The sequence below is a fragment of the Amblyomma maculatum genome, chromosome 6 (assembly GCF_055883805.1).
Source record: "Amblyomma maculatum isolate TAMU_Amacu chromosome 6, ASM5588380v1, whole genome shotgun sequence".
NCBI lineage: Eukaryota > Metazoa > Arthropoda > Arachnida > Ixodida > Ixodidae > Amblyomma > Amblyomma maculatum.
In genome coordinates, this window is record NC_139349.1 from 77231016 (window position 1) to 77251237 (window position 20222).

At 43.8% G+C, this 20222-nt stretch overlaps 1 protein-coding gene across 1 annotated transcript in view; it reads left to right on the plus strand.

Annotated features, from left to right (window-relative positions):
• jus (EB domain-containing julius seizure protein) overlaps positions 1–19053 on the plus strand; it is a 180128-nt gene extending 161075 nt beyond the window's left edge. Inside the window, exons 3-7 of the mRNA XM_084607979.1 lie at positions 2635–2775; positions 3714–3855; positions 4779–4942; positions 16186–16295; positions 18946–19053. Coding sequence (XP_084464105.1) covers positions 2635–2775; positions 3714–3855; positions 4779–4942; positions 16186–16295; positions 18946–19053 — 665 coding nt within the window. The remainder of the gene's footprint in view (positions 1–2634; positions 2776–3713; positions 3856–4778; positions 4943–16185; positions 16296–18945) is intronic.
• The last annotated feature ends 1169 nt before the right edge of the window (positions 19054–20222 follow it).

Sequence of the window (20222 nt, forward strand, 5' to 3'; positions counted from 1 at the left end):
CAGCCTTCCATCAGCAACCAAGCAATGCTGCTGACAGTGCCGTGTGAATAGAACAAATTCATTTTATGGTCTGGAACGACTTAAGCGGAATCAGCGCCACGTGATGTGTGATTCTTTCGGAGTGTTCTTGTTTTATTTTTTGTGCCTAGGTGATGCAGATGTACTTCTCAGGAGTCCGCTTTGTTCGCCATTTTTTTTGCCGTCAATGTTGCTTTGTTTAGCATGATGGAGTTAAAGCCACAGTAACTCGCTGCGAGCGGACAGCTGCAGGCAGATGGCAGGTATTACGAGTTATTTTTAGTTCGATTATTTGTGCAATGTTTTAATGCGTTCCACATTTACACGGACATTGAACGCAAAGTTACACCGCACGTCTCCCACCCGTACATGAAGGTGGCTTCAATAGTTTTTTGCTCGGAATCACTGGCCTGAAAAACTGCACAAGACAGTCATCACTGCAATGACAGCGGTACTGCGCTTCGAATCACTTCATAAGCGATACGACAATGTAATGCTTTGGAAGGAGAAACAAAATCCCGGTTTCTTTTTTAAATAATGTGGTAGTATGTCTGCGTGCTAAGAGCTGTCAGTAGAAAGAATGGCACGAGGAGTGTTAGATATATGATATGAAAAACTTTGTATTTGGTGTAGAAATAAATACGCGCATGAGTAAGGCTGTCAAAAGTTCCACCTATATCTCAAAATAAATAGTCAGTCGCTTTTACGGATCTTGTGAGGAAAAACGCAGCCGCAGACACTGCATGCACAAAGTAAAGAAGACCGACGAACATTGTTGTTGTTGTTGTTCTCCTCTAATGTGTAGCGCTAACAACTGTACTGTTCTACTGCTTCTTCCTTTTTCAGAAGATGAACAGTAATAAATACACGCAAGCTATGTCGGTATGGATAGATGCGCCAAGCACAAAAAAAGGAAGAAATTGCGGCAACAGCAACAAGTACACTCAGCAAAATCAGCGCAGACTATAATTTTTGCAGGAGTGCTAAAGAAGGGGTGCTGAAACATGCATTTCCCTGTTTCAATATCTTTTCAGCCTCAGTTATTTCCCTCGCGGTTTTGTCCCGGATTTCGGTATCACACTTCATTCGTGGTACAGTGGTACGCACCGTTTTTCATCATAGCACGGTTCTGTCAGCATTTCATTTATACAACATCCAGTATTCTGATTGAAGAAGGAGAAGCAATACAACCTTTCAATGCTCAATCACTACTGGGCTGCTTTTGTGCCTGTCTATGCCTGCACTGTGCCTCAGAAGATGGTTCACGAACTAGCCCGCCAAAACTTCTTAACGCTTTTATGTGTGGTATGTTGGTCACTGAAAATCACTTTTTTCTTAACATTGCGCGTATGTACTATCCTCATTCGGGCGCGCAAATGCTTGTCACCATGCTCGAAAGGTGGGTTTACCTTTGGTCATAGATAAACCGAAAGAATGAGACTAAAATTTACACTAAAGTTCACGCTGCGGTGGTTCCTGTCTGGTGAGGGAAAGGTGCCTTTGAATACATTGTGAACCACACTGGAATCCGAAACCTCAGAAAGTGGCAAATGTGAACGCCCATACCGAAATTTGTAATTTTTTTCTGCCTTCCTAAATCCTAGAGAGCTGATCCCCTACCTGCATCGTCATGCCTGACTGTTCTGTTTTTGTGGAAGCCAACGGGGGCGCTCCAGGAAACTTCTCGCACGTTCCCATGGGTTCGTCCCGGGCAATCCGGAAGTGTCAGAGGTTACAGCTACACACGCACGGACGCACGGCCCAGCTAAAATAGCCCGTAAAACGTAATGTCGCTTGGCGTCTCCACAAACGTATACTTACCGCTCGCTAATGACGCGACACTTAGTTCCCTGCTTTTGAATTCATCGTTGTTTTTTTTCTACGTCACTGGCTCGCTTGATGCCACTGCTCCCCGCTAAAAGAAGGCGTGGGCGGTAAAGGTGCAAGGCCCAGAATTATGGGCTGGGCTATGTCCGTGATACCTTGTGGAGATCCTCCGAGGGAATGCAAAGCTCAAACGTAAAGAGGGCAAAAGCGTATTAGACGTTCGTGCATGTCGAGTATTAAGTTTCGTGCGCAAGTATGAGTGTTCGGGGGCGCGTTCCCAGAAAAAAGGTTTAGTGGCCGTACAGCGACTGAGCAACGATATAAACTGTTGTTCATTCTGTACCGAATGTATCATTTATAAACACGACACTGAGATGAGATTCACAAGACGTCAGGCGATCTACGTGATGCTGAAAGACTTTGCTGAAACAGGAGCAATATCTCGTTTCAATTGAGTACTAGCGATGCGTAATTATTCAAGAAATGTTTCAACCTTGCATCACAAAACGCAGCAGCAAAGAACACACGGTACAAGAAGAGTCCGGAGCCACTTAGATCGGTCAGTTAGCTTTTGAGTCCCAGCGGACGGTTGTTTGTGTACTCTACCTCCACAGAAGTTAAGCCTCCATGAGCAACGCTGCATCGCGACCATGTATGTATTCATACGTGGTCGCGACAGCGTGCCATGAGCCGTAAGCTGTCGAGGGGGGTGATTTTGGGGGCAAAATGTATGGTTATTTTTTTGCGTCTCAGTCTTCTTCTGACTTCCGTTTCGCGATCTCTTTTCAGTTCGCATGCTGGGACAGCCCTGCCGGCGCAACGAGCAGTGCCTGAAGATCGACAAGCACGCCGAGTGTGACGACAATTACTGCACTTGCAAGGATGGTTACTACCTTTTTAATGACGTCAATGGCACTTCCTGTCTACCAGGTTGGGAGAATTTTGATTCGCGCACACTGCATGTTATAGGTGCAGTGCTTTTCTTTGCATGGTATGACGCATGTGGTAAGGTACTCGGTGTATATGTGTGTGAATACATCTTTGAGTAATCATGTTAGCGTGTTCTCCATTCGGCTCAACACCTTTGGTGCTCTTAACAGCATTTTTTTCTGGACAATATCTGGTCTGATGTGTCGGCGGATGAAATTAGCCCATTTCGTTTAGATAGTGATCTGTAACCAGGATTCACCACCTAGTTGGCAAGCCTTGAAGATCAGCTTGAACACTACGTGCAAACTGTGCAATTTATCTCTGCTCCCGAGACGTCGCCGAATAATTTTTGTGCAGTCGGACTGTACTGTGCTATTCATTCAATACCGTATATGCTCTAGTCAAGATATTCACATTAATTTCAAACGCATGATCTCCTTCATCAAACAGTTTCATCGTGCAGTACGTACGTGGTTTCACATTTCACCTTCTTTTAAATGCAGTATCTTGCCAGCACACGATTCCACGACCCCCGCTTCAAAGCCGAAAGCTCCTTACCGAACCATCACGACAAGCAATTTACAATAGATCACTCTTATTTCTGTGCAGCGGCTTCTAACGCCACACTATGTTCAAAGATAACTACAGAATCATTTGCATGACTACACAATTATGCCCGGTAAGCAGAGGGAGAGCATGAATGCGTAGTACTGGAAGTCAGGTAGAGTATGTGAGGCTGCCCGTCTTATCGGGCGCTTGCTGATTACGCATCAGATCTTTGCAGGCAGCCCATGAAGTGCGCCTTGCTTATGTGATGATTACATGGTGGTTTCTGCTGTCTTAGGCTTGAAGTATTGCAAGCAGTAGAAAATGTGGGAGCCGCCAAAATGGTATCATGATGCTCATCATAAGCCATCATGATGCTCACCATTTTGCAGATGTGGAGCTGCAGACCATGCGCCCCTTCGGCATGGACCCCAAGACGGACAGCAGCATGTCTGAGGAGAACATGGTGCCCATCATCGTTTGTCTTGCCATCATGTTCGTCGGAATGTGTGTCGCATTACAACTGTTCAGCAGGTACACAATGTTTTCATCCCATGGTTCCTTTTATCTGAGTTCCCTCAGTATTCCACGATATATATGAAATTAAAATGACGCAGACCGCGAATACGCAGTTGTTCTGAACTTATCCAATGTATTGCTATTCAGGTTCGAACTTTTGTGCAGGGCATAAGTACGTGTGATTCAATTGAACGCACTCGTGATCTTGCGGTGCCGAGGTCTCTCGAGCTTCAGAAGCGTCGACCTTCAACGAAGGACAGAGCGCACGAAAATATAGCAGCACAGAGTGTATCGCTGCTGTAGTAACTCCGAGGTATACTCCCCGTTTGAGCAGATTGCCATTCTATCCTGACTGAAAGCCTTTCGTATATATATATATACGTGACTACAGCAGCAGTTCAAGTAAGAGTTATAGCATCGAATATGTACCACATGGCTAAAATTCATTCCCTGCAAAGTTATCTATACGCGACTTCGCTGACTAAGGAATTTTCGCGCTTGTGCTCTTGCCTTTATTTGTTTGCTCCTATTTCCATTCATAAAGTTTTACCTAACCTCTCTGCACGTTTATTTGCGGTTCTGTTCCGAAAGAATTGTCAAATATCAATAAACTTTTCACTGCGCGCTTGGAAGTCGAGGCTTTTAGTTAATGAACAAACACAAAAACAAAGAAAATTACGAAGCCTCGTTTTTTCTAAGCCATTAGGGTAAACCTAGGCTATTGGGTTTCGGGTTTGATACTTGGTATGTGGCGGTGTTTTGTCGAGGTCGGCTACTAAGTGCCGCATCCATAATGTATGCAAGTACTATTTTCCGTTAACCTTACTGATATTCGTGAAACTTACGTACAATATAAAAAAAAAAAAAACAGGTTGCCGAACCGTTCAGGGCGTGTGTACAGAAACACAAGTGTCCTAAGTGTCCCTGTATGCTTGCAGAGCTCGGTTCCGAAACCAGCGCACTATCTTCAATTCTCCCAATCCGCGCCTGTCGCACCTCAAGCTGGGCAGCGGCAAGGACAAGCGCCGCCACAGCCACGCCAGCCTGCATGCGGGGTCCCGGAGAGCGAGTGCCTGCTCCCAGCTGTCCCCTTCGAGGGCAGGTGAGCATCGATGACCCTCCGTCCGCGGAGCTCCTTCACCAACCTACAGGGAAGCTTATTGCACGTAAAGGCAGCAAAGACCTCACGTGTATGCTTTCGTTAGAAACAGCCAATCTACTACTGCCCAGTAAAAAAACGAAATAGTTAGCTTTGCTACATTACTAAACTCTGAACATTTAAGAAAGAAAAACTACGATATGGGCCACATATGCATCACATCTATTCAAATACCAATATTTGTTTTCATAACTTTTTATGCTTTTTGATATGGGATGCCTTGTTTAACGTCTCGAAGCGACTCAGGATATGAAGGACGCCATACTGAAGAGTTTCGAATTATCCCACAGAACACAGGCGCCTCTTGCGCCACACCCCCTACAGGTGCCCGCGTGCTGCGCCCATTTCTGCAGCCGCCTTTGAGGTTGGCTGCACTATGTTTTCAATCCTTCTTTTGGCTAGTGAATCGAATCTTCTTTCTACAAAACCTGCTAGAGGTCGGCAGCTGCATTCCATATATATTAGCCAAGGAATTATAAATGTATTGTATCTTCTCGTACACCTTGGTGACAATTAGCTCGCTGGAGGGTTTGCGTCCCAAAGTGAAACAGGCTATGAGGGATGCCGCAGGGGAGGGCTCTGAAAATTCCGACTACCTCGGGTTCATGAACATTTACTGACATCGCACAGTACTCGGGTGCCTTGCTTTCATTTGCATGAAAAACGGCCAATAGGGCTAAGATTTGATTCTGTGTCCTAAGGATCAACGGCCGAGTGCCCTAATCCCTGAGCTACCGCGGCGGTGTGTACCACTGGTTACATTTGGTCCAATAAAAGCGGAACGTCGGGTGAGTATGCACGTGCGCGTCGTTATGCACATCTTCTCTCTTCTCGAGAGCTTTGCGTTTTGATGTTGTAAACTCTCTAATGAGACTTGTTTGTAAGAAGTGGTGTGATGTGTAATGCGGGGAGGAAATGCAACAATGTCGTAGATATTTTGCCTACCAGCAAGAGAGATGCCTTGGCTGTCTACATGCTGCCATCTATATTACAGCAACTACGTACACCAGGAATGGAGCGCACGGCTGACATGGGCAGCATCAAGGGCGAACCTTATTTTACATAACAGTTTCTTCTCAATGATGACGACTGTCTGCAGATTTTAAAATGTTTCTTTTTTTTTTTTTTCAATGTCCTTTTACGCGCTGCGAACTCCACAGGATGCTAGAGAGGAATTATCTGCCAGAATCGACGCCCGAAGTATGCGGCACACACTGCACACCTAAATTATGAATAATTGCCAAGCTGTATTACAATAATGCGGTTGACCGAACCTAAATGCTTCGCCGAAGGTGAGACAACGCACAAGTTTAGTGCTTTATTTCACGTTGTAGCAGCATCTCGGCTGCCGTCATCGCCACTACCATGGCTCCAGTTGAAGCTCAACCAAGCATACAATTATTATAGTGTCTTTAACTCCAAAGAACTTCAAGAACACTTCATTCAGGAATGCGCGTTTCACCGAGAGGACGACACTAGGAAAATATAAAAAAAATCTTCCCTACCTCTGTACACTACACCCTTTCTCCCCCCCCTCCCCCCTCCCGCTCCAACGACACTAGGAAAATATAAACACACCCTTCCCTTCCTCTGTACACTACACCTTTTCTCGCCCCCCCCCCCCCCTCCCGCTCTTCCCAAAGAAATAGGAGCCAAGTCAAATGGTCGACAACTGGCTGATTACACATTTGCGTTTAGACATAGCCACTCAATGACGCAACCTAATGATTCTGTGTACGGAGCAAAAATACTGGTCGAAATCTGGTGCCTTACATAAGGTATCAAATTCGGTTCGTTTCAAGGGGGGTACGCTCCCTATTATAATATAGTGCAAATGTTGCCTCACCTAGCACGTCCTCTCGTGTCGTTCCCGTTCCTTGAAAACTACTAAAACTAAGAATGAAAACGATGCCATACGGTTTAATGCATTATTTGGCTTGTATTGATGCACTGTTCACACTGTCTATGCTTTTTCACTGGTCAAGTCCGTTAACAGTGGCACAATCTTTTCTACCCCGGCCCCGCCGGGGTGGCAAAGGGGTTAGGGCGCTGGACTACTGTGCCCAAGGATGCGGGATCGAATACCGTCCTCGGCGGCCGCTTTTTTATGGAGGCGAAAAAGCTAGGTGTCCGTGTGCTGTGTGATGTCAGTGTACGTTAAAGAACCTTAGGTGGTCTAAATTTCTGGAGTCCTCTACTTCGGCGGCTCTCATAGCCTGGGACATCTTTTGACGTGTAATCCCATAAATCAAACCAAACCAAATGTTACTAGTAATAAAATTCATGCGCACCCTAGACATTGGAATTGGACAGTCCTTTTGTGATATTTCTTCAGTTCTTGTTTTGCTGCAACACTCACGTGTTGTATAAGATCAATCAAATTCAACGAGACAGTTTCCAATACACCTAGAACTTCACTATAGCAGGCATAAATTTCAGAAGCACGCTGCTGCAGGAAAGGAAAAGTAACCTATGCTCTATTCCGGTTCAATATTGCAGTAGATGCGCCAAAGAGGACGCGTATATTGCAGCCTTTTATAAATACCGTGCACCTGCTTGGAACATTTCAACGTCTAGGCTAAAGCGAAAACCTAACCTCCACGAGCATCATGCACACAGATACGGATTGGAGACACATGAGAAAGAAAGGGAGCTGAACAGGTAGAGGGAGCAAACCATCATATAACGGCAGATGCGGGGAAAGTTGCGGAGAATCGACATCAATTTCAGCCCGAAGAGAAACCCATCGATTTTTCCTCCGAGAAATGATGAGGATAGTAAAAAAAAAAAAAAAAAAAAAAAAGGAGGGGGGTGGATTGATAGAAGGACTGTAACGCTGACTGCTGCAACGTTCTTTTTTTTTATACCATGGCTCAAGGCTTTTCTTAATGTTTTTTTCCCTCATTCCATCTTCTTCCTTGTCTTCTCTTATACGACCGCGGGGAGACCCAGAAGTCGTAGATTCGCGATATCTATATCCCTCACCCGCCTACGCAAGCAGGGTTCTCGCACCTTTCTGCAAAAAGGCAGCAGGGCCTCTTGACTCGATCGATGAATTTCTCTACAGCCGTTGCGGGGCCTTTTTGAAATGTGCCGTCCACCACAGCTTTCGTCTTTTGAAAGCACTTAAAAAAAAAAAGACTTCTAAGGAAGCCGCGTGGCACCCTATCATAGAGCCATTTCCATGCCTGGTGTTTTTTCCTTGTTGCCGTCATTCGTTCATACGTAATGCGCATGCGGTTAACTCGCGCGCTGTATCCCAAGGGATTGAAGATCGATTGAAGCGTGTGGTAATTAAGCCTTTTCAGGTTGCCACCTTTGCTTCTTGCTGAGCTGCTTCAGTGAATCTGCAGAGTTGCGGGTTAGCAGCGGAGCAAGCCATTTGGGCCTTTGAGCTCCCTATTGCGTCATGAAGCACTGATTCATGAGGCTGAGGTTATTACTTGATTCCTGTATTGGAGTTGAGAATGGCAGTTGGGCCCACATGAATTGCATCTGGAGTGCCGCTTGGGGATCCAGGAAGATAACTGGGCAAGTTTCCATGGCCACGAGGAAGGCAATTCCAACATCTGCTCTTAGAGTTCTCAGCAATCGCCACTTTCGCACATCAATTATAGTCTTGGGAAGTTTACTTGAAGATTCTTGAACGAGAACTACTCTCGTAGTAATAGGATAGATAGAAAATAAATAAATGAAAACAACACCCCATTCCTTCAAACGATATCCCTTCAGCTGATGTTTCTTCGACTCAACGCCGAGAAAGCGCACATCCTTGGAAAAATTCAAACTTATGCGTTCTCCGCCTCTCTAGCGCCCTTCCACTCCTGATAGTGTGAAGAAGCTGACTGTACGAACTGTCCTCAGGTCAGGGAGGGGGCTGAGCCGCAATGAACACATTCAATATTCTATGCCTTTCTTTCTTTTCCACATCCAAGGACTGGCCTGTTCAGGCTCAGCCGACCAGCAAGGGGCTTTGCAGAGAGAGCGCTCCTTTTCATATTGTTTTTAATCAGTTCTGCACTCACGCGAACTTGTTGTACTATCCTTTACTTGTTGGGTTTTCTTGAAGTCATTTTTCCTGCACAATGAAAGCACCGCTTAACTATGTATGAGAATAGCTCTGCGTTAGTTAGTAGCCTAATAAATTTTGTTAACTCAGCGGAGCTGCTGCTTGGTACACCTACACTGGAACACAGCAATCTCTAAAAATAAGGGCTTTTTCAGATGGCATTGTATACGATCGCTTTCAAACAAACGTTTCATTAATTTGCCGAAGTGTTCTCATGCCATTAATTAAGCCATTTTAGGGGAGACACCAAAGCCATTTTACGGGAAATAGGGAGAAGGGGAAGGGAAGTTGCGTCCACTGATAATTTGCAGTATTTGTCGGGGGTGTGGTTTAATGCATTAATGCCTCTCAAAGGAATTTTAAAAACCAGCACAGAATACAATGGCGGAAAAACGTTATATTCCTGCTCAGTATTTCAAAAAAAAAATACAAATTTTAAATAATACATTTTCAACATCTCCGCTCCCGTGCGACCTAACTGCATTAGGCACTTTGAGCAATGCCAAGCAACTGGATACATTATCCCCACATGCTGGAAGCGACGGTGCCCAGTAATGCTACTAATTTACTTCTTTCGTGGAGATTTTTTTTTTTTTATTTTCTCTTGTCATTAGATGCACAATGTCTCTTAATGAATTTTAAGTTTCAACGCTGTATAAGTGTGTGTAAACTTCAGTCATTCTAAAAGGCAGCCAAAAATGTCATTTTATGTCACTGGAAAAAAATAGAGGCGAGAGAGACCTTAAGCTCTGTCTTTAAGGGTTGGATGCAACGACGATAATGGTTCCAGTTTCCCGCCTTGTTTTATAAATCTTCGTTTACGCGCAGGCACTTTGAGTTCCCCGAAATTGTTGTTGTTCAAGTTGTGCATCTATTATTTTGCACATACTCATTATCAGCCACTCGGGAAACATCGAAATATGTTAAAAGCAACCCGACAGCCTACAGAGAAAGTCCAAAAATACGCATACCAATATTCATCCCAAAATTTACTTCAAGTCTGCGACTCGCGCCGGGGAGCCCTTAGTGCATTCAAAAGCTTGGCCATTTCGAAATGCCTTCTTCAACCCGACAACAACAACAACAACAACAACAACAACAACAACAACAACAACAACAACAACAACAACAACAACAACAACAACAACAACAACAACAACAACAACAACAACAACAACAACAACAACAACAACAACAACAACAACAACAACAACAACAACAACAACAACAACAATAATAATAATAATAATAATAATAATAATAATAATAATAATAATAATAATAATAATAATAATAATAATAATGTTTTATTTACACCCAATGTGTACGTAGGATAAGGGAGCACAGCAGAAAACGTTGTAATGACAACTTGGCAAGGCCGCAGGTCCCCAAAACAATAACAATGACAGCTTCACATCGGCAGTGCAGAAAATATACAATCACAAAGTATACACACTACACATGAAACCCCTATCCACCAAACTCCACAAACCGTTCCCTGTAACTACAAGAGTACGTATCACGTCTTTATCATCGACTACCGCATCCAGTAGGCACTGTTTAGCCACCCCTACCTGACCCCACTACAGAGCTGCCAAAATTTTTAATTAGACGGACCCGTCACCTATGAGCTGTTGTTTGCCATTGCGCGATCTGCCAGTAGATCCAGTACACCAGAAGCTGACAAAATTAGCAACACCATCCAACGCAACCTATCCACCTGCGCTCTTTGAGATGTTACACAATACATCAACAACCAATAATAGATTTTGGCTTATCACCAGCACAATAAAAGCACGCAGAAGTTATCGTGACCCCAACACTTAACAAACCACTTTCCATCTCAGCAACTCAGCATCTCAGCATCTTTCCATCTGACTCACTGAGCATGGCCTTCTCCTTGAGCTCTTTCCCCTATTTTCGCACTACGATACATACTTGGAAACGCACCTGATGACGCACTGATGCCCCCCCCCCCCCCTCCAAACATCTACACGCGAAGAGACTGCTACCTTCTTCAGAAAGTTTATATAGATCCTCATATGTACCCTAATCCCGATCACTTACATTGCCTTCATTAACACTATATGTCAATGCATGTTTTTTGGTGTGGCGACACCACTACTTTTACTCATGTTACAGCCGCACAACCTCCACCGTTTTAAGGCGTATGATGCTGCTTTGGAAAAGCGGGGTGTGTTGCCAGCTAGCGTCTCCCTCAAATATCAGGAGGCACTAGTCAACATATAAAAAATGTCAGCAGAGCTAATAGAGCCCTGACTGAGAACTTCACCAGCCGCAGTTCCAACCACCATCCCTGCCAATAATTGTACACTCATTCACTGGCACTGAAAGCGGGTGTCGGTCAAGCTTGGACATTTATTCAATGCACAATTTTCGACACTGACGATCACTCCACTGTTATGCTTGAAAATATTTATGACTAACAGGTTCTTGCTGCTTTTCTTTCTTAGCTGGCGTTTGACAATCATGCAAATACGTGAAAAACTGATTTAGGTTTCTTGGTTACTTTGGGATGAGCTTTTCTTTTTTTAACAGTCCATGTTGAGAATTTCGGTTGACAATGCGGTGAAGCAAGCCGTGTTAGTAGTATAGCTCACCGGTCGGTGTACAATGAAGCAAAGTTTTAGTTGTTGGTTTTGTGTTTAGCAGAAAAATAGCTCGAAACTGCGCAATTATTCGAAGTTGTCATTTCGACTTTTTTCACTTTACTAGAAAACGTGAAACCGCTTTTTAATGTCAGTACCACTCGCCTATGCCAAATAAGTAGTCCCAGCTGTTATGGTCGGGACGTTTACCGCCAACGTCTAGCATTGTTGCCTATCGCTTCAGAGGCTCTAGCTTTTGGAATATAACATTGATTGCGGAGGTGAAAACTAGTGACGCGTCCAGTTGCGTGTAAACCGCCACGAAGCTGGACAAAGCTGGACCTGGAACAGCTCGAACTGCAAAAGAACAATTCCGAATCTAGCAAAATATTGTTCGGAGCTTTGTCATGATATCCTGTGGTTCAAGAACCTAATACAGCAATTTTTAAATTTACAAAGATATTGGATCATCTCATATTATTTAATGGAAAGTATTTGCTCGAGTTGTTTATTCTTTACACGTCCTTTCATAAGATAAAGCTAAGTGTTTTCGTTGCTTATTTCACAAAATATTAATCGCTCAGGCATTATCTGGGAACTTTGTGGAGTAAAGAAAGTACATTTTATTTCGGCTTCTATACGCATCCAGCTAATATCAACTTGATTAGACTCGCATAGTGTCAAAACAGTACTGATGTACTTAACTATGGTCTAACAATGCCTGTGATATCAAACTCTGGCAACAGGCACATTGAAATATTGTAGGGAAGGGCTCCTGTAGCACCTAATCAGGTAGCTGCATAAATGGGATCTAAAAAAAATGAATGCCACTGAGTATTTCCCGCTGAGCTGTCATATTTTAAGAAAATAGCAGTAGATACTCGAGTTTTGTTCATTCAATACTTTTTTTTTAATATGCATTGATCGCGCTTTCATGTGTTTACATGAAGCCGTCGGCTTATCGCCGTCCTTAGCCGACAACTTCTCTTTCTCAGCAGAGCTAATTAGAAACTCTCCCAAGTCTCTTCAAGACTAGAAAAATTGCGCTGCATAATTTTAAACACAAATTAGAAATTTTCTACTAACTCATGCAAAATGCCATTCTTCATTTGCTATTCTTCATACCTGAAGTGCGAAAAGCATATTATTCTGATATTAAAAAGAGCCAGGCAGGTTTCATGCAGCTGGAGAAGCTGCAGCCGGTTGACTACAATAAAGTTCGTTTTCATCCACTTCCTAATAATTTCCAAACCTCGCTCATTTTACATCTTTCTTATTTCCTCGAAATCTTCATAGGAGAGAGCTTTACAGCAGGCGTATGCCTTTGCGGCGAAAGTGGATCAATGCAAGTCCTTATTGCACAAACTCAAAGCAGTGACTGTGCTGAAAAAGAAAGAAGCCCATATTAAAAGACGTATAAAGATAAAACTATTTGTTTAACGGACTCCTAGTCTCTTAACGCTACACACAGCAGTAATTCTATTATCGGCTCAGTTTGAGAAAGCAATTACGCTTCAAGTTTGTTCAGGGTTTCGTCACAGCCTTTGGTCTGATGCAAGCATGTGAGCTGCCTAAATACAAGGACGGATGAAGTTATGCATAGAAAAGTGGACGCGATCAATTTTCCTCGCGCCTGAGTGGATTGCGCACCAAGTCAACTCGTCACGCTAGTTTCATTCACTTTCAATGAAAGAAGAAAAAGAAAACAAAACATTGATTAGTTAAGCTGCTCCGGTCTTCCCTCCTTAACAACTGACAAGCAAAGCAGCGGCAGTTTTTGTAGGCAGTAAAAAGTTTCTCAGTAACCAATACAAATTACCTGCTACTTCCACTCGTAAACAGATATGTAAGATAACTATCAATTTGTAATGATGCAACACCACTGAGCGACCACGTTTCTGTTCATCAGTATTAGTTCAAATCTTGAAGCTCTTCCACTATTCGGAATTTGCGAAATAGCTTTAGATCTATATTTTATGAAAGAAAGGATAGTAATACTATAAGAAACAATTTCCCGCTAAGAGAAATGTTCACAGATTGACCAATACTCTATTTTTGCACGGGACCACCATCCGTAGAGAAAATATTGTTTACGTTCTGCAAGCAGAGGTGAAAATTGCGAGGCTCATTGAGGTCGGCCTCCGTTTAAAACACCTTTGTTTCGAATGCAGTGGCTGTTGATATAATAAAAACTAAAGTATTCCTTTAAAGTAAGAGTGACTGCAAAACCAAGACAACGCAGAAGGAATAGAAATACACACCACAAAGGTTAATGATGTGTGTTAGCGCTTGTGTTGTGTGTTTCAATTCCTTGTCATTGTATTGGTTTTGCCATCACTTCTACATTATGGATCAATATCGACTTGCCGGAATTTCTGAACTTATATTCCTTTACCGCACATTTAGAACTGGGCATTACGATGAATTCGTAGCTACAAAGTCCAAATTTATGTTATTCCGCATTTATGTGTAAGTTCATTTCGTCGATTTAATGGCCCGCTCCGTTGTACGCGCCGCTGACAGTCCTCGCAACTTTAATCCCGCAGAAAAAGAATTCCCTCCTAAAGGATCAGGTAGTCTTCGGTCACTGCAAGTATAATTATCTGCAGTGCATCAGACATGGGCGCCTAGAGTTACGCCCTAATTATGTGACTCCTATGAGTACTTTAGGTGCTACGTTGTGGTAGATGCCAGTGCACTGGCCAATCTGGTGGAAAGATCTTCACTGACTCAACACGCGACAAATGGGTTTTCAATCATTTCGATTGATTAGATCCTACGTAGGCTGCTACCGGCTCATTGGCTTCATTATGACTATATGCAGAACATTCGGACTCCAAACTACATTCATACCAGCCCAAAATAAAAACAACGGGAAGCAAAGAAAAAAAACTTATCATTCGCTTGTCTTTATCTTTTTCTGTCCACTGCGTCATTTCCGCTGCTAATATGTGCTATAAAAGAGCCACAGATGCTAAACATATTCTATATCCGAACTTAAATGGCTTTAATCGGACTGCAGTCAGGGCTTGTTATTATGGGCACTTTGGTTCTCCCAAAAAACTGTCCGTAAAGAGAGTCGTACGTAGCAACAAATAGTTGAAAACAAAAATATTCAATAAAATACACCATGATTGTGGCCTGCTTTTAAGCAAAGTGCGGGTCAATGAAGTTAAAATTGGACAATTCTTGGAAGCACATAACTATAGATAGCGATATTATTAAAATAAATTGATGCAACGTGACCTTTTTTGCGGTCTATGATAGCTTAATGGCATGTTATGAATAAATGACAGCTTCTTCAACCTTTCAAATACGTCACAATAGCATACAGGAGACTGAAATCTACTCAGTTTTGTATTCTTCTTAGCTCAAGTAAGAGTTTTATTCACAGCCATTCAGGCAATACGAAAAATAGTAGGGTGCAGCGGCTGAGAAACCACGCTGTAAAGCATGAGAGCAAAAAAGAAAAGTGTCATCCCTTAGTCATTTACACTCTTTAGTTGTGTTCCTCAAGTGGCCTGTTCTTAAATGGCAGAAAATGTATCTGAACAGGGCCGTAGAGATTTCGATGTCATCGCTTTCTATATTAACGCGAGAAACATTCATGGGCTGTGAACATTTCCTTCCTGCTCATTGTCCAGACAGTGGATTTACTTATTAACAAGGGTAAATGTGTTGAAAATCAGGTCCTCACAAAAATTGTCCAGAATTATATTCTAGTCCATATTGTTGGGCATCCCCATAACCAGGCACCACTGTACATGTTTCCTGCAACCACCAGAACAAAGCTTAGAGGAATTTTCTACTTTGAAAACTGCCGCAGGCAGCTGCCCTAAAAACTGATGTGGTTATCGAGCCACTGAAGTCTACGCATCTGCTTAATAATAAATAATAATGATACTCTCAATTTACTAGCATATTCTGTTGTACTTGGTTCGAATGATACAGTTGGCGGCAATACTTTCGCGTCAACAACAAAACACTCGGAGGAAAGCATATTCCTAAATAAATCCAGAAAGCCTGGTCAAGTACCTCAATGCTGCTACGGCTACTAAGTTATGTATCGGCTTGTCCTGTGCTGCTAGAGCAGACAATAGTAATAAACCTAATAGCAAACCGTGGCATTTAACCATACTAAGTCATTTAAAATGAGCTTGTCTATTTATTTGGGGGGGGGGGGGGGGGGGGGAGGAGTGGGGCACTGTCATATCGCGACAAAGACATTTTTGTTGGGTCCCGCAGCTTCCTCCATGCCTTGCTTTGCGTCTTACCACAGGCGAGAGTATTCACATGTGTGCCTGAAAGACGTCTGTGTTCGGTGCCAAAGGAAAATGCAACAATTGTCGCGCATCTATTAAGGCGCAAAGTAAAATAAAAGACATCGTTTTCATGTATAGTTTACCATATAGTTATCAAAAGCAAGAAGTTTTTTCACTTGTTTGGATTTTACAGAAGCTGAAGGCATTCTGCTGGTTGCTTACGTTTGCTTTCTTGCTGCTCAACAGGAAGCAGGGTTGGAAGCAGGGCTGGAAGCAGAGCCGGAAGCAGAAGCGGAAGTCCTGACATACGGCGCTCTTCGGTCGTTCACCACCATGGAGAACACCACGGCTCTAAGGTACGATGTCCTGGAAGGTGTATACGGAAGCCGATCTATAAAATGAAAATTGTCGGCTAAATTAAAATGTAGAGGTAATTTTTTTTTTCGTTTCATCAATTGCTTTTGTTACATGTATATTATTTGTTGAAAAGATTAGCGGGTTTGTTAATGATTTCAGTATATAGCTTCAAACGGGAAGCTGTTTATGTATGGAGCCAGAGAATAGACAGTGCTATAAATAGGATGGAATCGCCTCATAATATACTGGACTGTTGTGAATCCCGCTTTATATTCACTTGGAAAGCTAACAACTGTGCTACAGTTTACACAGCAAAATGCGGTGCTATTGTTGGAGACCCAAGTAGTGACGGTTTGTAAGCACTGCTTTTAGTTCTCCTAGGGTGACTGCTTCGGCGTGAATATTAAATGTGGGGACAGACGATCGGCTCCGTGGGCAAGTGTTTAAATTTTAGACCGCTACTGTGGTCTTAATGATCTACGCAATATTCCCTCTAGAAGTAGACTATTGTTCTCCTTGTCTTTGTTTGGCAGATCAGCATATACAGCTCATTTTGCGCGTCGTTCTGAGGAAAGTTCCTTGCTTTCGGTTTGCTGTAGGAGACAATTCTTATGGCGTCTCGTCTTGTGGCGAGAATTCGCGGTTTGTTCAAGGGTGGCATTGAGTGGTAGGCTAAAAAGAATACAGGTAGTACAGGAGCGCCGTACAGTGGCTATCCAGCACCACTTACCAAGCTTATGTAGTGATTTTCCAAACGCGGATAATTTTGCAGATTCTCTTAGAGTTGAAGCTACTGGCAGGAATTACCAAGTGTCATCATGTGCACAGAAAATACAACTATGCCACAGCTTTCCTGCAAACGCCCCAATCATCAGCCCTCGCCGGAATACGTGTATGATCATCCGAGATAGGCCGCTTGTCATCAGCAGCAGCTATTCCTTCCTCCCTCTTCCATTTAGCGCCTTTGTTGGCCACCACAGCCTTCTGCATCGGAGCTCCTGACTAAATCTGACAAAGCATTCCTTAATGTGTCGCATATGGATCATAACAGCGTCTATTATTGGTGTAGCGCATACAACGTGTACGAGAAAAACACAGACACAGCGCTGTGTATTTGTGTCCTCTCGTCCTCGTCGTATGCGCGCTGCACCGGTAAAGTCTAACCAACGTGCCCACGCGTCTACCTTGTCCTCATATTAGTGAGTCAGCATTCTGTACAGTGGCACGTTCCATATTATGTTTTATGTTTCCTTATGTTTTTCATATATATTATATGGAAACCTTGTAAAATATATGGATTGGATATCAATTACATGGACTGCTTATCGACTGTACAGATGGCGCATGAAAATACACTGATTTCGCATCAGCATACGGAAATCGTACAATGTACGGATAAAATGAGCAAGCCGTAAGGAGAGAATATGCAAACGTATGGATTTCATGCGGGCCAATTCCCATATTAGTATGTTATCGGCGCATATACACTATTTCTGCAGTGTTCTGCCACATAATCGAATTACATTGGCAAATTCAGCAAGGGGTAAGGAGCGTGTAGCAGATTCCCCTTGGCAGCCACGCGACGACATATTCGGCCGCTGTTTTCTAAATTTCTCGACAGCGCAGTTAGGATTTTTATTGGATAGGGTTAAAGGCTTTGTTCTGCAGAAAACCGGGCATTGCCGTCGCGGCGAGCACAAAATGACGGGCATGGCACTGGCAGGTGGCAGTTGTCAGGTGACATGGCCGGGTACTGACTCGACGAGAGCAGGTGTGGTGTCACGAGATTACATAACATTGCAGGCACTGCCAATTCAAGCTTCTTTTTTGGGATGTAAATGCAACCTTCCAAGACTATTGGGGGCGGAAATAGACCACGTTACTCCTAGGCCAACCAGGAGCGCCTGTATACACAGCTTGGTTAAAGCGGGGCTTTAGAGGTAGCTATACTGGGAAGCCTTTCACAAATTGGGTTCACACTAATGAACATGTGAGATGTATAGAGGAACAAAATAAGGAATTACTTACTAAGCGAATAATAGAGTGCATGCACAAACTTTGCCAAAAGGTTAGAGCCCAAGGGGTCTGTTTCTAATCCATCTAGTGGCGCCTCTTTAGCATCCGCAGAAGTCTTTTACATCAGGAGGGCGTAGACAGAAAAATATTCTTACTTTCGCTAAAGTTGGAACTCTGAGAATGCAAACCCCGTGGGCTGTGAACTTTTAACAAAGACACGGTGACCTGCGACATGAACCGCAGACATGAGCCCTCAGCTCTGTTCGTTGGGCCATGCCCTTGAAGGCGAAGCGAAACTAAAGTGTCCCTCCCCTCGCTCCTCTTTTTTTTTTTTTAAGTAATAATGCGTGACCACAAGAACCGAATGTCCGAAAAAAAAAAGAAAGAAAAAACGACCCACGCTGTTTTCTGACCCTTCCGAAGAAGCGGATCTCGTTAAAATTTTGTGTTAATCTCTTCAAGACGCAAAACGAGTGTGCCAGAATCTCGGAAGCTTTATTACTCCTTACAATCATTATAGGTGCACTGAACATAGTCTTCAGAACGTAATGCTATTAGCGGCGCAGCCTCGACGTACTGGCTGATTGGAAAAGTCTTTGTGACCAGTTTGCACTGTTCTCGTTTCGAACGCAGGATGGCACCCAGTCACTGGCCAATGGACCCGCTGAGTCTCTCCACAATGGCTCACCCAAGGTAATCGTGAACCGTGGCAGGTCCCCGTCCCCGCCGGCGCAAGCGTGAGCCCGCTGCCCAGCGTTGCCAGCTGGGCAGCAGCGTCAGCCGCAGCAGCAGCAGCAGCAGCCTTGCGGCGCCCATCCGGACGCCCAGTTCCGACCACCCGCCTCTCATTCCCTCTCTTCCACCTGCCACGCGGTGCTTTCTCTCAGCCCAAACGCAGAGCGCGTCTCACAGCACACACACACACACCTGTAGGGAGTCACTGTACGAGGAGAGCGACCCCCGACAACGCATGTGCCCTTAGTGCACAAATAGAAAAAAGTATTACGCGGCGCGTACCACTTCGTATCATGTCTAACGGCCCTCACAAATAATTCGGTGACTTGGTTAATAGTATTGCAGCAGAAACTTCCGCACTTGCTGCGATTCATAAAAGTGACACACAATTCTTGAAATTTTAGCGGTTTGTACAAAAGACAATGCGCGAAAAAAAAACTACGTTCCACAAACACTGTCACAATTTCGTTTGGTGACGCAGTATACAAACACCAATGGAATGTAATTTTATGCCGGATAGCAACAGTTGAACAAATACTCTGTGTAGCTTAGACAAAGTAAAGAAAGTGTAAAACCACCTGCATCGTGATCTTGTGAAAGCCAATGAGCAGCTTTGGCAGCTTCGACACCGTTGATCACGGGCCTGATCCTGCTCGGCATCCCTACAGGTTACGTGAGGGCTGGGGTTGTGAATCTCTTGAGACGCGGCGTTGGGCTACGCTTGCTCTTCCGCGCGTGCTTTCGCGGCCTTAAATCTTCCATCAGCGCTCCCATAGGCAAGCTCGGCGAGACGAATTTGGGTTGCAGCTTACGCACTGAAAACAACGCCAAAGCTTCTCCTTGGCTTCCTCGAAAAAATATCCCAAATAGCGGGTCTCAATGTTCCTGCCATATTCACAGCGTTTTCAGGGGTCGCTCTTCTCTTTCGCTCTACCTGCTTACATTATTTCATGTTTTGAGTTCTTCTAGCGGTTGTTAGCTCTGTGCGTGGGCGCGCCAAAAAGAAGTAACGGTGGCTTTGGGGAGATGCTTGATTTGTGCTAATTATGACTCACTAGAAATCTGTTGAGCTGTGAAGATGTATACCTTATTTCATTGTAATATGCGAGTGCATGTCACTGTGTGTTATGAGTGCGAGCGTGATTCAGGGATAGCTATATAATCTTCGCACTTCT